General features: G+C 41.4%; 1 protein-coding gene across 5 annotated transcripts in view; it reads left to right on the plus strand.

Moving 5' to 3' along the window:
- Nucleotides 1-18,659, plus strand: part of VTI1A (vesicle transport through interaction with t-SNAREs 1A) — a 406,571-nt gene extending 387,912 nt beyond the window's left edge. For 3 of the 5 annotated variants that reach the window (XM_054983351.1, XM_054983353.1, XM_054983355.1), the window contains one exon: nt 16,044-18,659. In XM_054983351.1, coding sequence (XP_054839326.1) covers nt 16,044-16,137 — 94 coding nt within the window. In that variant the 3' untranslated portion in view covers nt 16,138-18,659. The remainder of the gene's footprint in view (nt 1-16,043) is intronic. The other 2 variants (XM_054983354.1, XM_054983356.1) reach the window with 1 other exon arrangement.
- The last annotated feature ends 1,651 nt before the right edge of the window (nt 18,660-20,310 follow it).

A 20,310-nucleotide genomic window follows, 5' to 3' on the forward strand; every position in this document is an offset into this window, starting at 1 on the left:
CTGGGTCAGTAAACAGTTTGTTGGAAAATATAAAGGGACTCATTCACAACTTGGGCATGGTATTTATAGCTGAAAAATTGCGAGAAATAATAGGCCGAAATTGTATAGTTTGCCAACATCAATTAAGTTTTTGTGCTGTGCTGTGCTGTGCTGTGTCATTAAATTAATGGTGTAGAACAAAAATATATTTCAGTATGTATTGCGTGGGGAGAGGGGCTATTTTGACTACAAAGTTATCACACATTGACTGTAATAATTAAACTGGCTGAAGTTGAAACCCTTTTAAGAAGTTACTCTGCCTGTCTGAAGGTACAAAATTATCTCTCTACTGAGCAGCAGTCAATTTAGGATTCCAGTTGATAATTAGTTTTATTTAACATAGATCTCATCATTTTGGCTCTAAAGCAGAGACTCATGGCAACAAGTTAGAGTCTTGGGCACTGGAAGAGGAACACTAGAGCCTAGAAATGCCTACCATTCTAGGTACCATAGGACAAATAATGTTTTTCTTATAACATCAAAAAGCTTAACTACTTCTAGTGGAAAGGAAAGCTGCACCATAGGCTCTTATTGCTGCATCTGTAAAGAACTGTAAATAAGAAATTATCTGTATATTGGCTGAATTTATGTAGTACATGGTTTGACAGTGTATATATAAAGGGAACTTCATTTTAGTCTGAGAGCTCCTCTGAATACAGCCCAACTCTGGGAGATCTCAGAGTCAGCCAAGGGGGACATTGCTCCTACTGTCATCTCTTGATAGCATAGAAGCATTTGAGAAGTTCATTGGCAATCACCTGGCAACTACATTCATCTTAGTATTATTTCATATGTTGTAGCCATATGTGGGAGGCCATCAAAATACGTTCCATGTGGCAACCATATAAATATTATAATGCTTGTAAGCCTCCCTTACCTCATGTAACAGCACAATTGTGTTTTAAATCACAATTTGTTTTATTTTTCATATTATCCTGCAAACTTGAAGATCATCTTTTTGTATATGCACAGGCATCAGGGTTTATTTTGGGAGTTAACATCAGTTTTTTCAATTTCAGTTTTTATATTTCTTGTACACTTGGGTTTTACCCCTTGTTTGCAGAAACATACACCCATGCAGACTTTTTGATCCTCATGGTGGAGTCACCTATCAGATGTATGATTATTGGTGTTTCACTTATGATATGTGGTAAGTAGAGGTGGGCACGAACAGCAATACGAACAAAAAAAAGCCATGAACAGCCCTATCAGCTGTTTGCGAGCAAGCTGTTTGTGAGGCCCCATTCCCAACAAACATGTGTTCGTTCCAAGCCCTGTTCGTGGTGTTCATCAGCCGTTCGTCAAGCCAGACTGTCTGGTGCCTTTCAATCAATTCCCGTGGCAACAGTAGGCATGGACTTTCTGAACTCTGTCTGAACTCCTGTTGCCCTGGAAACCCCAATCTAAGACCAGGGGCACTTCACCCCCGACTCAGCTGCTTGTTAGGGAAAACCCTGACAAGGGCTGATTGCAGGCTGCCAGGGTTTAAATTTCACTCTCTCTGCTGCTGGGCAGCTCAGGAAGAGGGATATTTAAATCCCCCACTCAGCTGCAGGAAGAGGGGCACTTCACTCCCGGGCACTTCACCCCCGACTCAGCCGCTTGTCAAGGGGTTTCCTGACAAAGTCCCCCCCCCGCTCCCTCCAGCCGGCTGGAAGGAGGGAGACTTTGAAGGGAAGGAGGTTCCCCACGCTGTTTGCAAACGGTGCAGGGAACTTTCTTCCCTTCCAAGTTTCCCCCCTCCCTCCCATGAACAGCCAGTCATGAACAGGGTCATGAACTGGGTCATGTTCATGGTTGTTCGTGATTCCCTATTCATGGATGGCAACGAACAACAAACATTGTGTTCAGTTTTTTTCCTGTTTGTGCCCATCTCTAGTGGTAACACCTTGAGTATATAAACATTTATGCAGCAATTATTGTCATTGTTAATAATAGCTGTGTGATAGCTCACACTGAAATAACTTTTGATCATGTCTTGATCCAGTATGTTCATGCTCATGTGGGATTCCAGGTATCAACCAACATGCAGTACAAGAATTTGACAATTCACTGTAGGGGATGGAAATAAGTGACATCACAATTTTCACCTTCCAACTGGCAGTCCCATGCATGTATGGCAGCATTATTGCAAGTATCAAGATACTCTGATATTGAAAGAGATGGATATCTTTAGCATACGGTGTGTTCCATGTGCATTTCTGAAATTCTAAATATTTTTGGTTTAGTTCAGAGTTATTAGCAATTATAAAGAGTTAGTAGTTATGTGAGTTGAATTTGAAATCTAAGTTTTGGAACATGGATTATTCAAACTTCTTAAGTGTCTAAAAATTAGATCATTAATCTGGATGAATGAATAGTTGGCTGAAAAAGAGATTATGAAACAGAAGTTCAGCTTGCGCCCTGTTGAGCACATAGTGGTGTCCGGGCTTGTCACTGCCGCCGCTGGGCAGGGCGCCGGCTGGGCCGGCCCTGACATCAGAGGGGCACCAGGGATGCTGCAGGACCCTGCTCTGTGGAAGGAGGGGCGGTATACATCACCCAGACTCCCTCTCAGTCCACTCCCTGGCCTGCTCAACCTGGCCTGCTCACCCCCTGCATCCTCCATCATCTCCTCCTCCCAGAACTCTCCTCCAAGTCTCCGCTCCGCTCCGCTCTCACTCCACACCACCACTCCTTTTACACACACACACACACACACACACACACACACACACACACACACACACCACCTCAGAGCTCTTCCTAGCCACCCTATAGGGTTTCCTTTCTCTGCCCCGCCCTCCTTCCAGGCTTGTTCCCTCTCCTGACTTGGCCCAGCTGTGCCTCCCCTCAGGTGATTCCCTCCTATCACTAATCCCTTCTAGGCTTCCTTGCCTTGCTGCTAGGGTGGGGTTGAATGTGAGCCATCCCCAGCTGAGGTCTCCTTGGCCTTGCTCACGAGGAGCTGCCACAGTAGGCCTCTGAGCTGCTGAGCTTGCCTGGCCTTGCTCACGAGGAGCTGCCGCAGCCAGCTTCTGTACTGCTGAGCTTCCCTGGCCTTGCTCGCGGGGAATTGCCCTGGCCAGCTTCTGGGCTGCCTGCTCATTGATGCTGGGTGGGGCTACCCATCTCCTCCCCCAGAATGCCTGTGACAGCTCCACCTGGAGGGGCTTGGCTCCTAGCAACTCCTGAGCCAGGCTACTGTCTTCTGGCCAGGGTGTGGCTCTGGGCTGTAGTGCTGCTTCTCCTCCTTGGATGGTAAGGGCTCTGTTTGGGCTGCTGCTGGGTCCCTATTCCCCCTGCCTTGGCCCTTTTCCTCTGGCCTGCTTATCCCCCTCTCTTCCCCCTGGAGGGTGGGACTAGCTGGTCTCTCCCTAACCCTAACCCTAACCCTCTGAGGCTTTGGCATTTCGCCCCTTCCCCCTGGAGTAGGCAGGTTCTGGGCCTGGTTGCTGGCTGGGGTGGCAGGGCCACTGTCTCCCAGTTGCCTCCCACTGTTCCCTCCTGGCAAGTCTGGGGGCTGGGACTCAGACCCCAGACAGGTGGTCTGTGGTCTTCCCTGAGGGTTGGATGTCTCAGCTGCGGTTTCTCCCGGTGGGGAATTGGTCTCAGGAACGTTTTCATCATAGACCACTGCAGACAAGAAGAAAGGAATAACTTCCACAACATTTGAAAGTTACTTTTGGGATGTTTACACCCTGTCAGGGGAGGACTTTTGGTTTACATTCTCTATGGTGCATTTTGGTGCATTCTCTATGGTGCTTACTTAACAGCTGTGAACAGAAGCCGGAACTTGGATATGTGTGTGTGTGTGTGTGTGTTTGGCTTATTTTGTTACATTTGTGTGACTGTATAATTATTGTATGGGTCTGTAGACCTCATTACTGTGGGTTGGGTTTTTTGTGTGCATTCTGGTTACCACACAGTATTGCCCTTCCTATTGCACACGGTCCTTTTATTGAAGCATTATGTCTAAGGTTATGGTGAAATTTGAAGTATGTCACTTCCCTAGTAGAAATACTTTTTTACACACTGAAGAGAAAGTGCTTTAAACAGTATTGAGTATCTTCTGTCAACTAATTCTCTGTCAGGCAAACCATTTGTGAATACATTGATCTTTTTATTTATTTCTTTTCCCCCCCAGTTCTGGCTTTTCTATTCCCAGGATTTATCTGAATCAGTTGGGCAAAAAAAAATTGTTTTTATTTGTAGCACTGGTCTACTGTAAAATTAGCTTATGAACTGTTCTCTTTTTTGCCCTTTTTTTTAGAGTAAGGCTCAAAGCACACAGCTCAGGTTAAAAAAAATAAGCCTATAGCAGTCAAAATTGTTGTCTGAAACGTCTTCACACTGGAAGGCTGAATTTATTGTACAAAACAAGTCCTAGCAATGTGGAGGTATGCAATTCTGCTCATTATCCCTGGAAAAACGGGGAACCAAAAAGCACAGTAAAAAAATTAAATTTTAATAATGCTAGTGATATTTTCTAAATCCTTCTTGACAGAAAGATTCTCATTATTTTTATCTGTCTCGGAGTAGGCTCCTTTAATGCCATCTTCACAAATGGCCTTAGCCATGATTGTTTTCTTTTCTTCATAGCATTCAGGGGAGGGGGTGGAGGATGAATATATACGACACATTCTAAAATGCTTTTCTATCACTCAAAAAGTGCCATGAAGTACTAACATTTTGGATAGCACATTTTCAGGAACAATTGCTGCATCTGCCTCAGGTTTTTCTCTGACTATTCCCCCCCACCCCCCTCAAAAGAGGTCAACACAGTTAAAACAATTGTAGACAACTTCCAATAGAAAAAGACATTTGCCCAAGCAAGAAAATAAACTTAAATGTAAAAGTGGTGTCCACACTCTAGTCTGTTTGCATTTTAGATCCATGGGTTAATTGTGTTTTTTTTTTCAGATGGCTTTGTATTAAATCCACTGCAGTTGTGCTATTAGATAAAGATTGCAATTCTGAATGCTGGTTTAGACCAGGCATCTCTGAAAATGTTCATTTTGTTTCCTGAATATTTGTGGAATGTAAACGAAACCATAGTTATCATAGTATCCAAGACATCATCATGTTTGTTCTTGTTGGCTTTTCCTATGCACAGGTTCCTGCTAGTAAAGTAATTGTTCTATCTACATGAATGTTTTTCTTCATCTGTTATTTTGAGTATACACATCCCTAAACCAAATATTTTCCAAAGAGCTGACTAAATACAGAGTCCATAGAATAAGCCACTCATCATCCTTGCCATTTCCAAGGAACCATTCTTCAGCATTTTGATTGGGGGGGGGGGGGTTGTCATCTTTTGAGAGCTTTTGTGCTTCTTCATACTTTGGATTGGCTTGAGGGTTAATGTATGTGTTTAAAAGCGGTAAATGGTTCAGATGTTTATGAATTTTATACTAAGCAGCTTAAAAGTCATTCTCATGAGTCTAAAGCATGCTCCCCAAAGCTTGTTTTTTTCTATGGTTGTTGTGGGTTTTCCGGGCTGGATTGCCGTGGTCTTGGCATTGTAGTTCCTGACGTTTTGTCAGCAGCTGTGGCTGGCATCTTCAGAGGTGTAGCACCAAAAGACAGAGATCTCTCAGTGTCACAGTGTGGAAAAGATGTTGGCAGGTCATTTTTATCTACTCAGGAGGGGTGGGGTTGAGCTGAGTCATCCTGTAAGAGTTTCCCAGGGTGTGGAATGCTAATGGCGGGAGGCTTCACTGTATCCTGAGGAGGTTCTTTTGCATATGGATTGGTGCTTGATGTGCTAATCTTCTCTGCAGGGCTATTGTCAGGTGTAGAGTGTTTTGTTAGCCTGGTGTTTTTCAGAACTGGAAACCATGCTCTGTTCATTCTTAAGGTTTCTTCTTTCCTGTTGAAGTTTTGCTTATGCTTGTGAATTTCAATGGCTTCCCTGTGCAGTCTGACAAAGTAGTTGGAAGTGTTGTCCAGTATTTTGGTGTCCTGGAATAAGATACTGTGCCCTGTTTGAGTTAGGCTATGTTCAGCCACTGCTGATTTTTCAGGTTGTCCAAGTCTGCATGAACAGAGCATGGTTTCCAGTGAAGCCTCCCGCCATTAGCATTCCACACCCTGGGAAACTATTACAGGATGTCTCAGCTCAACCCCACCCCTCCTGAGTAGATAAAAATGACCTGCCAACATCTTTTTCACACTGTGACACTGAGAGATCTCTGTCTTTTGGTGCTACACCTCTGAAGATGCCAGCCACAGCTGCTGGCGGAACGTCAGGAACTACAATGCCAAGACCATGGCAATACAGCCCGGAAAACCCACAACAACCATCGTTCTCCGGCCGTGAAAGCCTTCGACAATACTTGTTTTTTTCTATTTGTCAAGGACATTGTCCGCCAAATAGCAGTTACCTTACCAAATTTGTTCTGGGGGCCTGGTGAGGATAAGCTGCAGTGAAAAAAGAAATGTAGCGAAATGAAAGGAAATGGTGGGATGATTCAGCTGACCATGTTGTTTTACTGTTGTGAAATATATCTTCTTTCACCTGAAATGACTGTGCATAGATTAACATTTTTGGTCTCAAAATATTTTGTGGCTAGTGGTCCCGTAAGCAATGTTGATGACCGCTTGGCTTTTTTGACATTTTATATTTCATCAGGGGCCTATCTGCCACCAATTTAGCAAATGCATCCAATTCTCTGTAGCTGGATCATTGTGAGATTTCTTTCTGGATATGAAAGAGCTTGTGAAGTATGTCTAAGACAAGAGGCAAGTCTGTGCAAAGTCTACTCAAAACAAAAAATGGCAGGTTAAGGGAGAAGGCAATCTAGGGTTGCCAGAAACAGATGATCAGGCAGTTAGTGGGGTTTTTTGGTTCATAATGCAGTTCGTGCCCATGTCTAATCACACGCTCATAAATTTGGAGACCGGATGTTGCTTATTTGAAGGTATCAGTCTAGCACAAGAGGTTACAGATACCAGCAGAACAAAATGAGACTGCTGAACTTTACTACTAATTTTCACAAACATGGTTTCCATATTTGAAGAATAAGAAAGAAATAAGGCTTTTGGAAACTTTCTCCAAGGGTTTATTATATTGAAAAATGGAATGATGAAAGCCTAATCCACCACTGGGAGTGGCAAGCTTGGCAGAGATAGGCTTCTGCAGCTGGTTTCCTGGTAAAATAGGTCCTTATGCTATTCAAGAGGTCCTTATGCTCTGCCCACTTTGGCCCTTGCCATGAGAACAACCATTGCAAGACTGTAATGGGAATCTATTTACAGATGAGAGCAAGAAGACAGCACAGTAACAGTACTAAAAGTGGTATACCTATCCAGTAAATGTATGAAGTGGAACTGGACATATGAAGCCACCTTATAATGAGTCAGAATATTGGTCTAATTGTAAGCAGTCAGCCCAGCCTCCACCATCTTTAATAGCCATTTTAACATGGCTGCCAGTGATATTAAATGGCACCAGGCCTCTGCATTTAAAACTGGATCTGCTAAGAACTGAACCTGGGACCTTCTGCATACAAAGAAGATGCTTTACTACTAAGTCATGACCCCTTTCTTGAATGCAATTGAGCATTTGTCCGTGATCCTGCTCTTTCAGTGAAGAATTTCCTTGTATTTCCCACCAATCTTTCTTATTCATCGTTCATGTTTCAGCTCTACACATGTATTTGAGGGCCAAGCTACACATGACGAATGACACTTGAACGGCAAGTGGATTGAGTGGAGGGCAAGTGAACAGGGAGAAATACACTTGCCATTCGTCATTCGTCATGTGTAGCTTGGCCCTGAGTTAACATGTGATGAAGAGATCAGTGTCATATTTTGCACAGGTTTTATGTACCTAAAGCCCCATGCATATAAAATCTGTATGCTGCAAAATCTGAACATGCAAATCATATCATTGGGGGTCTACATATTTTGGGCTGTAGGCACAAAGGTCCCTGTGTGAATGTGCTAGTCTTATGTGCAGTTATCTGGGATGGGGCATGTAATGGGAGTATGGTGGGATTCTCTCATCTCATGCAGACCACATTGGATTGTTGTTGCCTTGGAGAAACACAACTTCTCTGGAAGGCAAACCAACCCAGCTAGTGTTAGTTTGGTCAAATCTCAGAGATGCCACAATTCTTTTTGCATTCATGCATCTGCTTTTTGATGCTTGAAATGTGAAGAGCAGCCTATGGATAGCATAAATTTATACTAAGGACATTACCTTGCATATTTAAGAATATCACAATATCTAATTCTCTATATAACCAAATCTGGAGATTTAAATCCAGAGACTGGAGCCAGGGATAGACAAGACAGATCTTTCTATGAACCTGAAAAAGCCCCAAGTTTGTACAAAATTCTGAAATCTGAAAAAGGGGAGGGTTAAAACATCTCAAAATAATAGAACAAGTGACTGTACTTTTAAGAAATGAATGCCATCAGTGGTGTTGCTAGGGAACCACAACAATATTACCAGGCTTCAAGCCTTGGTTTCTATCAGTAAAAGACAGGGAAGCAGGGCCCTTTCCAGGGCTTTTTTGTCCTTTGAGGGAAGACTTGTCAAGGTCAAACTTGACAGCAATCATCAGGCTACTTGCTACCACACCACTTGCATGGCTGACCCAGGACTGGCTGCTTGCTGCTGCTCAATTATTTATTTATTTATTTGCTGCATTTCTAGACTGCCCTCCATGTCAGACAGGCTCAGGGCGGTGTAACAGCATACAATTTGTAACATGCAGTTTAAAAACAATAAAAACATAAATAAACATTAAAACACTATTCCATATACAATAACATTTCTCAATTGGCAGCTATAAATATTAAAATACAGCATTTTAGGCACAGGGCTTGGTTCTTACATCATGCCCTGCACCACACTTATGAGCTCCTGCATGGGTGGTGGATGGTCTCCAGTGGTATGGCCGGCAAAAGGACAGCCTAGTCCCCACCAAATGCCTGACGGAACATCTCCGTCTTGCAGGTCTGGCGGAAAGATAACAAATCCCGCTGGGCCCTAGTTTCCTCAGACAGAGAGTTTTACCAGGTCGGAGCCAGGACCAAAAAGACCCTGGCTCTGGTAGAGGCCAGACAGACCTCCCTGGGGACAGGGACCATCAGCAACTGCTTATTAGCTGATCGAAGCAACCTCCAGGGAACATATGGGGAGAAATGGTCCCAAAGGTATGCTGGGTCCAGTCCGCATAGGGCCTTGTAGGTCAACACCAGAACCTTGAACCGGACCAGGTACTCAACTGGTAACCAGTGCAGCTGATGGAGGATGGGTCAACAGCAGCCATCCTATGAAAGCTACTTTGGTGTAGTGGTTAGAGTTTAAGATTAGGAACTGGGAGACCCAGGTTCGAATCCCAACTCTGCCATGGAAGTTTTTGGGGCAGTCAAACTCTTAGCCTAATCTACCTCACAGAGTTGTTGTGAGAATAAAAAAGATGAGGAGCATAATGTAAGCTGCTTTGGGTCCTCTTTGTGGAAAAAGGCAGAGTATGAATTTAAAAAATTTAGCTGAAGATGGTAGGTTGGTTGGCGAGTTAGCTGAAGATGGGGGCAAATAAAGGTAGTTTGGCTGTTGGGTGGGAAGGAGAGAAACAAGAAGAGGAAAAAAGAGGCCATGGGGGCTTTCAGAAAAGAGAAAGAGGAAATAGTGGGGGTGTGGAAGATGCGGTGCCCTCCATAAGTCCTTATGAGTCCCCCATTTGTAAAATTACTAATTTTCATGTAGTTAGGTTAAACAATGTTTTCTGCTACACTTGCCTTTATCAATTGGACTCTTTGTGTCTAGAAGCTCTAGGCTTTGACCATCACCAAATAGCACAGAAACCTTTAGTTCAGTAGTTGCCTACAGAGGTAATATCCTTTTTCCAAAATTTGCTAGTTATGCTGATGCCTGAAATTTCAACAAAATGTGTTTAATACCATATAACTAATTTTGACGGTTTCTCAGTCTTGGAAAGCCTAGTTTTTTAAGCCTTGCTTTGAAAATAATTCCAGTTTTGCCATAAAAACATATTAACTGATTCAAAACAACCATTTTTCTTTCTAATTTCCATGCAATTGCAGACATTTGCGCTTAATGGCAGGGCATCATTATTCAGTGTTGGTCAGCCAGGTGGTAAAGCATGTACGAGACCTTTGGCTGAATTTTAAATGTTGTGTTGCTACCCTCACACTAAATTCAGCGTTGTTTTTTGCTTTTTTTCTAAAGGATTTTAACACTGTTTGAGACCTTAATGTAAGAATTTGCACTAGCTTTTTCTAAAAGTCATGCACATGTAGATGTGACACAAACCTCAGTAGACCATTGAATACATAGAATTTGAGAGAAGTGATTTGTAACGTGGGGAGTGATTTGTAACATGAAAACAATGATGCTGGAAAAGATGTGGGTTTAATATCTTCTGGCCTAGAGACCATTGTGGGTATGATCTGCTTGACCTATAAGGTTGCAACTGGCTGTCATTTATCATCTTGCTAAACAAAGTTTGCATGGACTGCAAAGGAAATTAATTCAGCTAAAAGTTAGATCGAGGGTCCCCAATTTTCTTCAGTCTGTGGGCAACTTTATTTATTTATTTATTTTATATCCTGCCCTTCCCACGAACAGGCTCAGGGCGGCTAACAACATCAATGAACAACAATAAATACAAGCTAAAAACATAACACCATAAAAAACAAAGGAGAGACAGGATGCAGCTCTCAACCAAAGGCTCAGCAGAACAACTCCATCTTACAGGCTCTGCAGAACTGTAACAAATCCCTGAAAAGGCCCTGGTCCTGGTTGAGGCCAGGTGTACATCCCTTGGGCCGGTGACCACCAGTAACTACTTATCCACAGAGTGTCAGGCTCTGTGGGAGATATAATGGGAGATGCAGTCCCATAGGTATATCAGCCTCTCCTAATTTCAAGCTGCAACAATTTAAAGCAGTATTATTCTTCCTTATATATACTTTTGGTATCTAAAGGCAAAATTATACCACAGTCACAGCCACTGGACTACAAGGCTATTGCCATAAGATAGGTGTTGGTACGACTTCTTGTGGTGAAATGGATGTTATTGTCCAGGATCTGAGGCTCAGCCCTCGGACTTACTGGGATGAGGGGACGGGAAACAGCCACCCAGCTTCCCCAACAGTTGCCCAGGTCCCAAACAGGCTGGCAGCGGGGGGGGGGGGGAGAAGCACCCAAGCCGCAGAGGATCAGAGGGGGCAGGTGAAAGCCAGCTAGACCCACCCTCTGGTGGGAGGCTAAGAGCCCAGGCAGGGAGACTGAGGACAGCCAGGAGATGACCAGACCAGAGGGAGAAGGCACAGGAGACAGGGACAGCCAGTCATCAGCCAGACAGCAACCTTACCTGCAGGGGAAGAGAGGCAGCACAGAACCACACCCCAACCTGCAAACAGGGTGGAAGAGAGTAGCAAGGACCAAGTGAGGCTGGGAGCAAGGCAGCTTCAGGTGGGACTGCCTGAGGCATTCAGCAAAGACAGCCTGGCAGCCAGCAAAGGAGGCACAGGTGTGGCTGGCTAGAGCAGCCAGCAGAGCAACACCAGGTGTGGCCACCTAGTACAGCTTGGGCCATGGCTAGAGTGCTGGGGGGCATGGCTGGCAGGTGGAGCCAGGAATGGGTAAAGGGATATAAGGGAAGTCCACCCAGAGGATGGGGTGGGTTGTGAAGGAGTGGTGGTAGAGTGATGGAGAGTGGTGAAGGACTGGAGAGTTTAGAAGAGTGTGTGAGCAAAGAGAGGGAGGGAGAGAAGAGGACGAGAGTTGGAAGCAAGAAGCAGAGGCTGGCGGGAGCTCAACAGGTTTAGCAGACCTGCAAGTGGTAGAGAGGGAACAAGGGTGATGTATACCTCCCCTCCTTCCACAGAACTGGAACCTGTGTTGTCCCTGTCCGTGCCTGGGAGCTGGAGTTCAGGCTCACCGGCACTCTGCGCAGCCACGCCCATGACAGTTATAATTAGGCTGCAGGTCAAATCCAAGCTTTTGGCCTCTAAAATCTCAGCTTGGCCTCTAAAATTTCAGCTTTCCCAGTTTCTAAAATAACAATAGTTATAATCTCCCTCATAAAATACTTTGAGCATTCAAATCTTTTATAAATTAAAAATTATAATAAGCTTTCTCTAGACATTTTTTTTTTGGAATTTCCAACTCAGCCGTAAGTGAATGTGTGGTGGGCTGCAATCATATGCCAAACTGTGGAACTTGCATTCATAGACCTCATGGACCTGGTATTGTTTCATAGCTTTGGATCCATGATAGATTGTGGTCTGATTACTAAAGAAGACCAAATTGGACCACTAGTTTGTTGAATGGTAAACAGCACTGATGAAATAGTAAATACGTTTTTACTTATTATGTTAGACTTTGACCACTAAGGATTGATTGAACTTTTCCCTTGTTCTCTGGCAACACATGTGTGTAGAGAACCTGACATTGATCCGGCCTTCCCTGTTATACCAGTAACTGAAAAATTGCAGAGAAAATTCTGTGGCTCTAAACTGGTCCTGTCTTATTCCAGCATGCTGATCTGTAGATCCAGCACACAGGCTGCATCAAATAAACGGTTAATTCATCTTAATATCAGTAATGCTGTGATTCATAATGTAGACTGGAAGCATCCTTGATGTTTTAGTCACACATTCCTTTTAATTTTGCCATGCATTCTTTTAAAGCTACAGTATGCTAACTTAATAAAATGCAGCATGCAAATGCACAAGTTTTTTTTGCCTTCAGGCACTTTAGCCGTGGATGTTTCAGTGGGTGTCTCCTTTCAAGTATATATTCTTTCTTAAATTATTTACCCTGTAAACATGCTTTGCATTTCCAAAGGAGGCTCTGGGTTCCTTGTCTGGAAAATGTTGCTGAATTTTTTTAGGCAATAGGAATCCAGAGTTACAAATATCATTCACTTTATGTTGGTGTTTGCTGTGTAGCTTTTTTTTTCCAGAAAATTTTAAACCCTACTTTCCTTCTCCCCTCCCTAACTTGAAATTCCTTGCTGCTTTGCCTGGAGCAATACCCACTGGCAGTGTCTGGCTGTGACAGTACTTGAGACCTCTTTACAGATGGGCCCTGCCAATGCCAGCCATTGTTCTACCACTGTGAGCTGATTTCATTACAGAGTATTGCTGAAACCCCACCCACCCCCACCTCCTCGCCCCTTGATTCTTTCCTTTAGTGCCCTGGCTTATTAACAAGAGATCTAAAGATGTCCTGATACTAGAATCAAAGTTCTTCATGTACCATTCCTTGCCATCATCCTTCAAAGGGGAACTCTACCAACACATTCAAAGTTTTTTCTGACTCTGCTTCCTTGTAGTCAACATACTTTTAAATAACAGTTTCAAGAGAATGCTTATTGCAGAGCTAACAGGAAATAATATTAGCACAAAGGAGCATGTTAATAACATCCTTCTTATTTCATGATTAATTTGTTCTGTTCTAATATTGTATTCTTTTTGCTTTCATGGGCAAACTAATCTAGATTCCTAGAAGTTGAACTTTGATAGGCATCCCCCAAATTCTCACATTATTGGAACATTTAATTAGCAGGTAGAGGTGGGGGTCTGCTCTGCTGCTTTGTCTTCTCCTGATGAGAATTTTAAGAGATGCAGATTTAGTAATCTTGAAATCAAGTGAGCAGCCAAGAGTATTTGAAATGAAACATCTGGAAGAATCGTTTTCTTTATTCCCCTCCCTCTTTAATTTGGTGTGATGAGACACTAATAACTAGGTCAGATATGAGGCAATGGCTTACGGATTCAGCATGTAAGATGTACACATTTGCTTAACTATGTATTAGAGTGAGCAAGTTTCATCCACAGTTAATCCTTTGTATATTGGTATTATGGGTGCCTTTGGGCCCTTATCCCACAAATAAAATGGTTGTCAGCACAGTTGTATTAGAGGCATATGACTGCATCTTACTGAAGGCTGGATTTTTGAAGAGTTTTCATGCTTTTTTATTCTGCTCCTTTGCTGAATTTCCATTTCCCTGAGTTTCTTTTCAGAATCAGTGAGGGTGGCTGAGTAAATATGCTCTCTGCTTTTCATGCATTCACTTGAGCAAATAATTTGCTATCAGGCGTTATTGTGCTAGAGAATATCCCAAAAGAAGATGCAAGGAGAGAGAGGAAGGGAGACTTCTAAGTTCAGGTATTAATCTTCACTGCAAACCAATAAGAAGCAGAAACCCCTTTAATTAGCTTTAGTTTGTTAGACCATTAAACATTTTTTTCTGTAAGAGAGACAGAGAACTCTGTTCCCTTTGGCAGAGTAAATATTGGCTGTTAAGTTTGAATTAGCTGTCATCGTGGGAGAATTAATGCTGCGCTTTACCCTTTCTAGTGAAGGAGGGAAAAATAAACGAGACAGATCTTAGTTCGGCTTTAAGTGATAAATGAGGACAAAGCAGGCCATTCATCTCCTGCTAGCAAAGTGGACACAAGCACTAAAGCAGTTTTGCGGAAGACGTGTCAGCAAATGTGATCATTTTGTAACCTGTCAGGAGGATAGAGAGCTAGTCCTTTTAAAGTGTCACAGGGGAGTGTGTGTATCTGATGTGACAGTTTTCATCTATCCTTTTTTCTTTTTCTTTTTTTTTTGAGGGAGATGTTGGAGCAGTGTGGGGTGGGGATTCTGAGAGAAGTAAGAAGGGACCTGAAGTTGGTTCAAAACTGCATACTTCCATTCCTACACTTTTTTGTATATAGAGACGTTTCCTATTTGTGACATGGGCGATTCCGCCCACCCTGGCATAGCGCTATACTCACGCAATGAGGATGTCTTCCTGGCGCAATTTCTGATGTCATCGTGCCTCGATGCTGCTCTTGAGGCGCGATGATGTCAGAAATCGCACCAGAAAGACATCCTCATTGTGTGAGTATAGCCCTATGCTGGGACATGCAGAATCGTCCATACAAATGCTTGTCGTTTTTGGAAAACCCTCTTAAGTCTGACTCTATTACCCAGTCTAGTAAACTGTTTTGTACCTCTTCCCACCATCCATTGGTTCTTTGTTTGGCTGATGGCTTACGTTATTTTTCAGTTTTTATCTGTAAAAAGGAGCAAATGAACCTTTGAGTGTGTTATTTTTGCTTTTCCATCTGACTATGTTTCCTGCCACGTAAAGGTTAATATTGTTTCTCTTTAGTGAGAACCAGGTACAAAAATGGCATTAAATTAAAAACCAGTCTTCATTGTCAGCCAGCTATTTCCTTTTAATATCTCTTAAATAGACAAATTTCACTCAAACTTTGAAGAGTGTCAGCTTCTGTCCTGTCATGATGGAACGTTCATCTGTACCAAGATGGAATGATATTAAATGTTAAGTTTTTCTTGTATCTTTTTATTATTACTTATTTCTGTCTCTTCACTACACAGCAAATATAACCATAAGTGAATCTATGCTACTGAGACAAAGAAGCTTCACAGTTTGACATTTGCTTCTTTCTAGCATCTCTTTTTTTTAAAAAAAACTATCTTTTAAACTTCTCCCTAGGTATTTGGTACAAGTAAGTACCTTGCCAACACATGTTACCTTGAAATCTTTTTGCTTTAATGGTAGATTCCCTTGAAATTAGTTAATTCTTCCTCTTTGGATTTAGGAAACAAAGCTAAAATTATTTCAGGGGATCTATAGTGGTTTAGCAGATTATGTAGCCATTTATTAGTGCCACTTTGCTTTCTTTGAATCCTCATCAGGCTTTTAAAGCAGATTTTAAGTGTTTACATGAATTATAAGATGCAAATAAACCTTTGATCATACATTTTATGGTACCTATAGATGTAATAAAGCACAGCCCCATAACACAAAATATAAACTTAACAACCACATAACAAAATGCTTTCACATACTGGAGCTGAGGGGCAAAAATAACAAGCAAAATCAGTATAGACTACAAGTTGTAGACTACAACCTGTACTGTGACTAACTTACATAGAACAGAAAAGTTGGATGAGTTGCATCAATTTTTTATTATCTTATTCTCTCTTACCACTCTTTCTCTTTTTTTCTCCCTAGGATCATCCAAAATCGGATTTTGATAGTTATCTTGGGAATCATCGTCATCTTTGCAGTCCTGATGGTTATTATTTTTTCTGTTAAGGGACACTGATATCTTTGTTCTTCACTAACCAGCAGTAAAATGCTTCAGAGTAATTAAGACAAAGCAGTCACATGAATCATTCTCTTGCACTGAAATGGTTCTCCCTCTCAAAGCCTGCCTTTCAACTCTGGTGCAAGTAGCAAACATATTTTGTCCCATTGTTTGCATGTATATTTAAAAATTTTCTTTGTTGTAGAATGTGTGTCTCAAATGAATAGTCTGGTTTTCCCATAGAAACATACAAAATGGACAATTATATTTAACATACAAGATTGCACATGTAATTAACATGTTAAATTCCATGCCAGATTGTTCATGCTCAGCATTGTGTTGAGTTGGTATTTAAATCTCAGACAGAAATTTACCTTTTAGGATATTATTGGAATGAGAAAACCAAATGGAAAAAATAAACCGAGTGATTCGTATGCATAAATAACTATCAGAGTTGCAATCCAGAATACCCAGTAATCATACTACCTTTTGATAGGAGAATCCACTGTGAAACTATTATTTTAGTGGGATCATTTTCTTATTTCTTTTCAAACTTTAATTATTGAATAATTCATTCATCTTCACTGAGTCAAGGCTTAGATTGTCCAATGAATTTCTTTTCTAATATTACCCTATGACCATTTTTTTATATTTTAAAGGTTTTAGGGACAAACTGGACAATACATATGCTTTGAGTTGGATTGGGGTTCCCTGACCCAAATTAAAGACAGATGTAAAATTGGGAACTAATATTCCCAAATTCTCCAGGAGCAATTTGGCTTGGGAGTGCAACTTGGAGGAGGAGGGACTTCAGCTATCCTTCCCATCCTGTTTTTGGTAGCTGAAGTAGCTGTGGATCTCCATGGTCTGCAGTTAGTGGCAAGTATATCATCGAGTTTGGTCCTTAGTGTATATGGTGTCCAAAGCACCTAGTTAACAGATGTTTAGAAATCTCATTCAAGCAATTTCTGATTTACTAAACAATCATATCATAACACTTTCATATATCTGGTATAGGCATGGTACATTATAACTTGCCTTTCACATTGTTTTATCTGCTTCTATTTGGTCCTGCTGCCCATTTTTGCTTTTTCTTTTGACACTGCCAACCAAATAGTTAACATTACCTCCACCCCATTTTCCTCAAATTTTATATGGCAAAAGCATTTATTTGCCATAATGTCCATGCCATAGAAAACTATACCAGCCCTGTATCCTTGGCACATATACCAGCATGAAGAAACACACATTATGTTTCAAAATGTGAAAGGAAACAGCTTAAAATATAATATGTGAGGTACCAGAACTGATGGAGGACTCAATGGTCTCTGTTGATCCCTAGCAGCCATGAACATGTGTTGAAGTAGCTAGAGCCACAAGGAACAATGAGAAATGCCATTTCTATGGTTCCCAAAGTTCCTGCATTTGCCCATTGTTCCTGGCATCCTGCCATACATTCTTGGAGCAGTGACTAAGGATATGTGCAGCATTTGCCATAACCTAGCTCTTTCATGCAAAATGCAGATAAGGAAGGAAAACAGGTAGTGTGGGGATAATTCTTACTGATAGACCAAAATATATGTCAGGTTCCTCTGAACTTTAGAGAGCTATTTCCCAAATTCTAAATTGATCCCAGAGGTGAATTTACTAATCTGGTATCGAATTGCCACCTTTTCAATTTGCACGTCTCTGGACAAATTGTGCTCCTAGTCACACGTGTATTAGTATCTTCTTTTCTTTGACTAGCCTTCTAGAACTCCCCCACAGCCATAAAAGATGTGTGAAACTACACTAAAATCATGCCTCACGTACAACATGTATGTACCATTACATATATGTGCCTATCAATGGCTCAATTTTTTGATAATGACCATGATCACAGTTTTGTTATAATGTTTTTACATGGTGATGCAAGGAAAATATTTTCAGACAACTTTTGAAAACAATTATGTGGTAAAGATAGCAAAGATTATGGAACCAGAGATTTGGACGTAAAGAACAAACTAGGCTACCACATATATGAGACACAAAAGATATCAGGCAATCACCTGAAGGTCATAAGAACTTGGTAGCTTAATCCCACCTCATGTTCTAGAGAACACCGAATCTCTATTGGCTTCCTTGATATCCCTATTCAAACACTTGGGAATGGAATTTGGCCCCAAACTTGTTTACTATTCAGACACAAAGAACTGAGTGAAATCTATGTCAAAACCCATATAGCTTAGTGAAAAAATTAAAGATGTGGTGATTCCCAAGAGAAATGCTGCTTATTTAAAAGGGTTAGGGGATGCATGTCTTCAGATAAATCATTTAAGTTGTATGAACAGAACTGTAGCCTTTACCATCTTAATAATAGCGAAGGACTGAGTTCATGGTATCTGGGCAAATGGAGATGAGGGAGAAGCCTGCCAGTGTTAAAAGTATGTATTGAAGCAGGTCTGAAGTTGCGTGAATTTTCAAATCCTTTGTTCTAATAAGAATCTCCTGTAAATATAAACTTTAAAGAAGAAAATATTAAACTGTGTTACTTTACTGATTATTTGTTCATGTTTCATTTGCTTGCTTAATGATAATGTGTGCTTAGGCTGATTTATTTTCCATTTCTATACATCTTCACAAACCATTATAATACTAAAAAAATTTAATAATATAACTCCTCTAGCATTTTAAAATGTTAGTATGCAATTGAAATTCCCACCTCTGCATCTTACTGAGAGATGCCATACAAGTCATTTGGTGCCTCAATCTAAATCCCACTATGCTTTTCATATGCTGGATGTATGTCTTACTAGTTGCTCAGGGTTCTTTTCAAATGGCACTTGATATGCTTGACAATAATTCACTGTCTGAAAGCATAGGTGTGCTATATTATAGTGCTGCTTGGGCCTGATCCACACGTGCAACAGAATGACTGTATCCTTCAAGAGAGCACATTCTCAACACTTCCCCATGAAAATATCCCCAGCAAATTAAAATTGAGCATGTTGGAGAGAGAGGTTCTAGCCGAGCCCTTTGAATATTGGGCTAGTTTTCCATGTAAAGGGAATTCATCATGTTGGGGAACTTTGAAAAATGTTTCATCTGCAATCTGTAGTGGCACAGTCCATTCTATCACCTCATTATGTTGCATTTCTAAGCCTGGCCTAAGTCACTCTGTTTTCTTATAACCCTTTGAAATCTAGGGACAATTCACGTATGTGATAATCTTGAGAATGTGCAGAACTACTGGAAAGCATTTTATTTGTTTGTTTGTTTGATGGGTGATATGTATTTGTTACCACAATATGTCCATTTTTAAAACTCCTACTGCCAGAGAAGAAGTTACGACTGCTGAATATGCTGGTTCACTGAGGTGCTTCTACCATCCTATGTGAATTTGGGGAAAGCCACATAGATTTCTCTGAGGATGACTTAGTATTGCTGTCATGTATGAACTTGTTCCTAAACTGCCTGAGATGAGTTAGCTAGGCAGCAGATAGCATTCAGGCACCTTGGCATGCCATATTCATAATAACCATCTTGAGTCAGGCAAAGAACCACATACCAAGAACATTTAGGCACATAGGTAACCTCAGTTAATTGTGAAACCTGAAAAACACACACTGTCTGTCATTTGTTCACATGGGATGTTGGACTCATTTTTGTTTTTTTCCAAAAAGTTCTCAGGTTCAGGATGAAGCTTATTCTGTTGCTACAGGAAATGATACCGCAAAGTAAACCGTCACAGCTACCCCCACCACCTCAACACAGTTTCTGACTTCCCCTGAACTCATTTGTTGGATCTTAGGAGGTCAATGAATGAATCAAACATTTCTAAATGTAACCATCAAGAAGCAAAACTGTTCTAATGTTCCAAAGCCTTTTATTCAGTCATGATGAATGAAAGCTACATCCATTAACATGCTCTTGTACAGTGTAGAAATTCCTATTTGCTAAACAGTTCCATGACACAAAATTCACTAAATAATTCTGCACTGATGCAGAACCAAAACACAGTTTAATTACAGACAATTAAGTTTTAAAGAGTTTTTAAATGCTCTACGTTTTGGGAAAAATATCAGAAAAATACAGCCTGACTGACGTCAGTTCCCATCTCTGGGATAGAAGGCCATTTGGTATTCTGTTTAAGGCAGGCTGGATTGTCTTATTTTGCAGCCAGCTTGGTGGGGGGTTTTCTTTGCTGCTGCT

Source organism: Eublepharis macularius, chromosome 6 (assembly GCF_028583425.1).
Source record: "Eublepharis macularius isolate TG4126 chromosome 6, MPM_Emac_v1.0, whole genome shotgun sequence".
Lineage (NCBI taxonomy): Eukaryota > Metazoa > Chordata > Lepidosauria > Squamata > Eublepharidae > Eublepharis > Eublepharis macularius.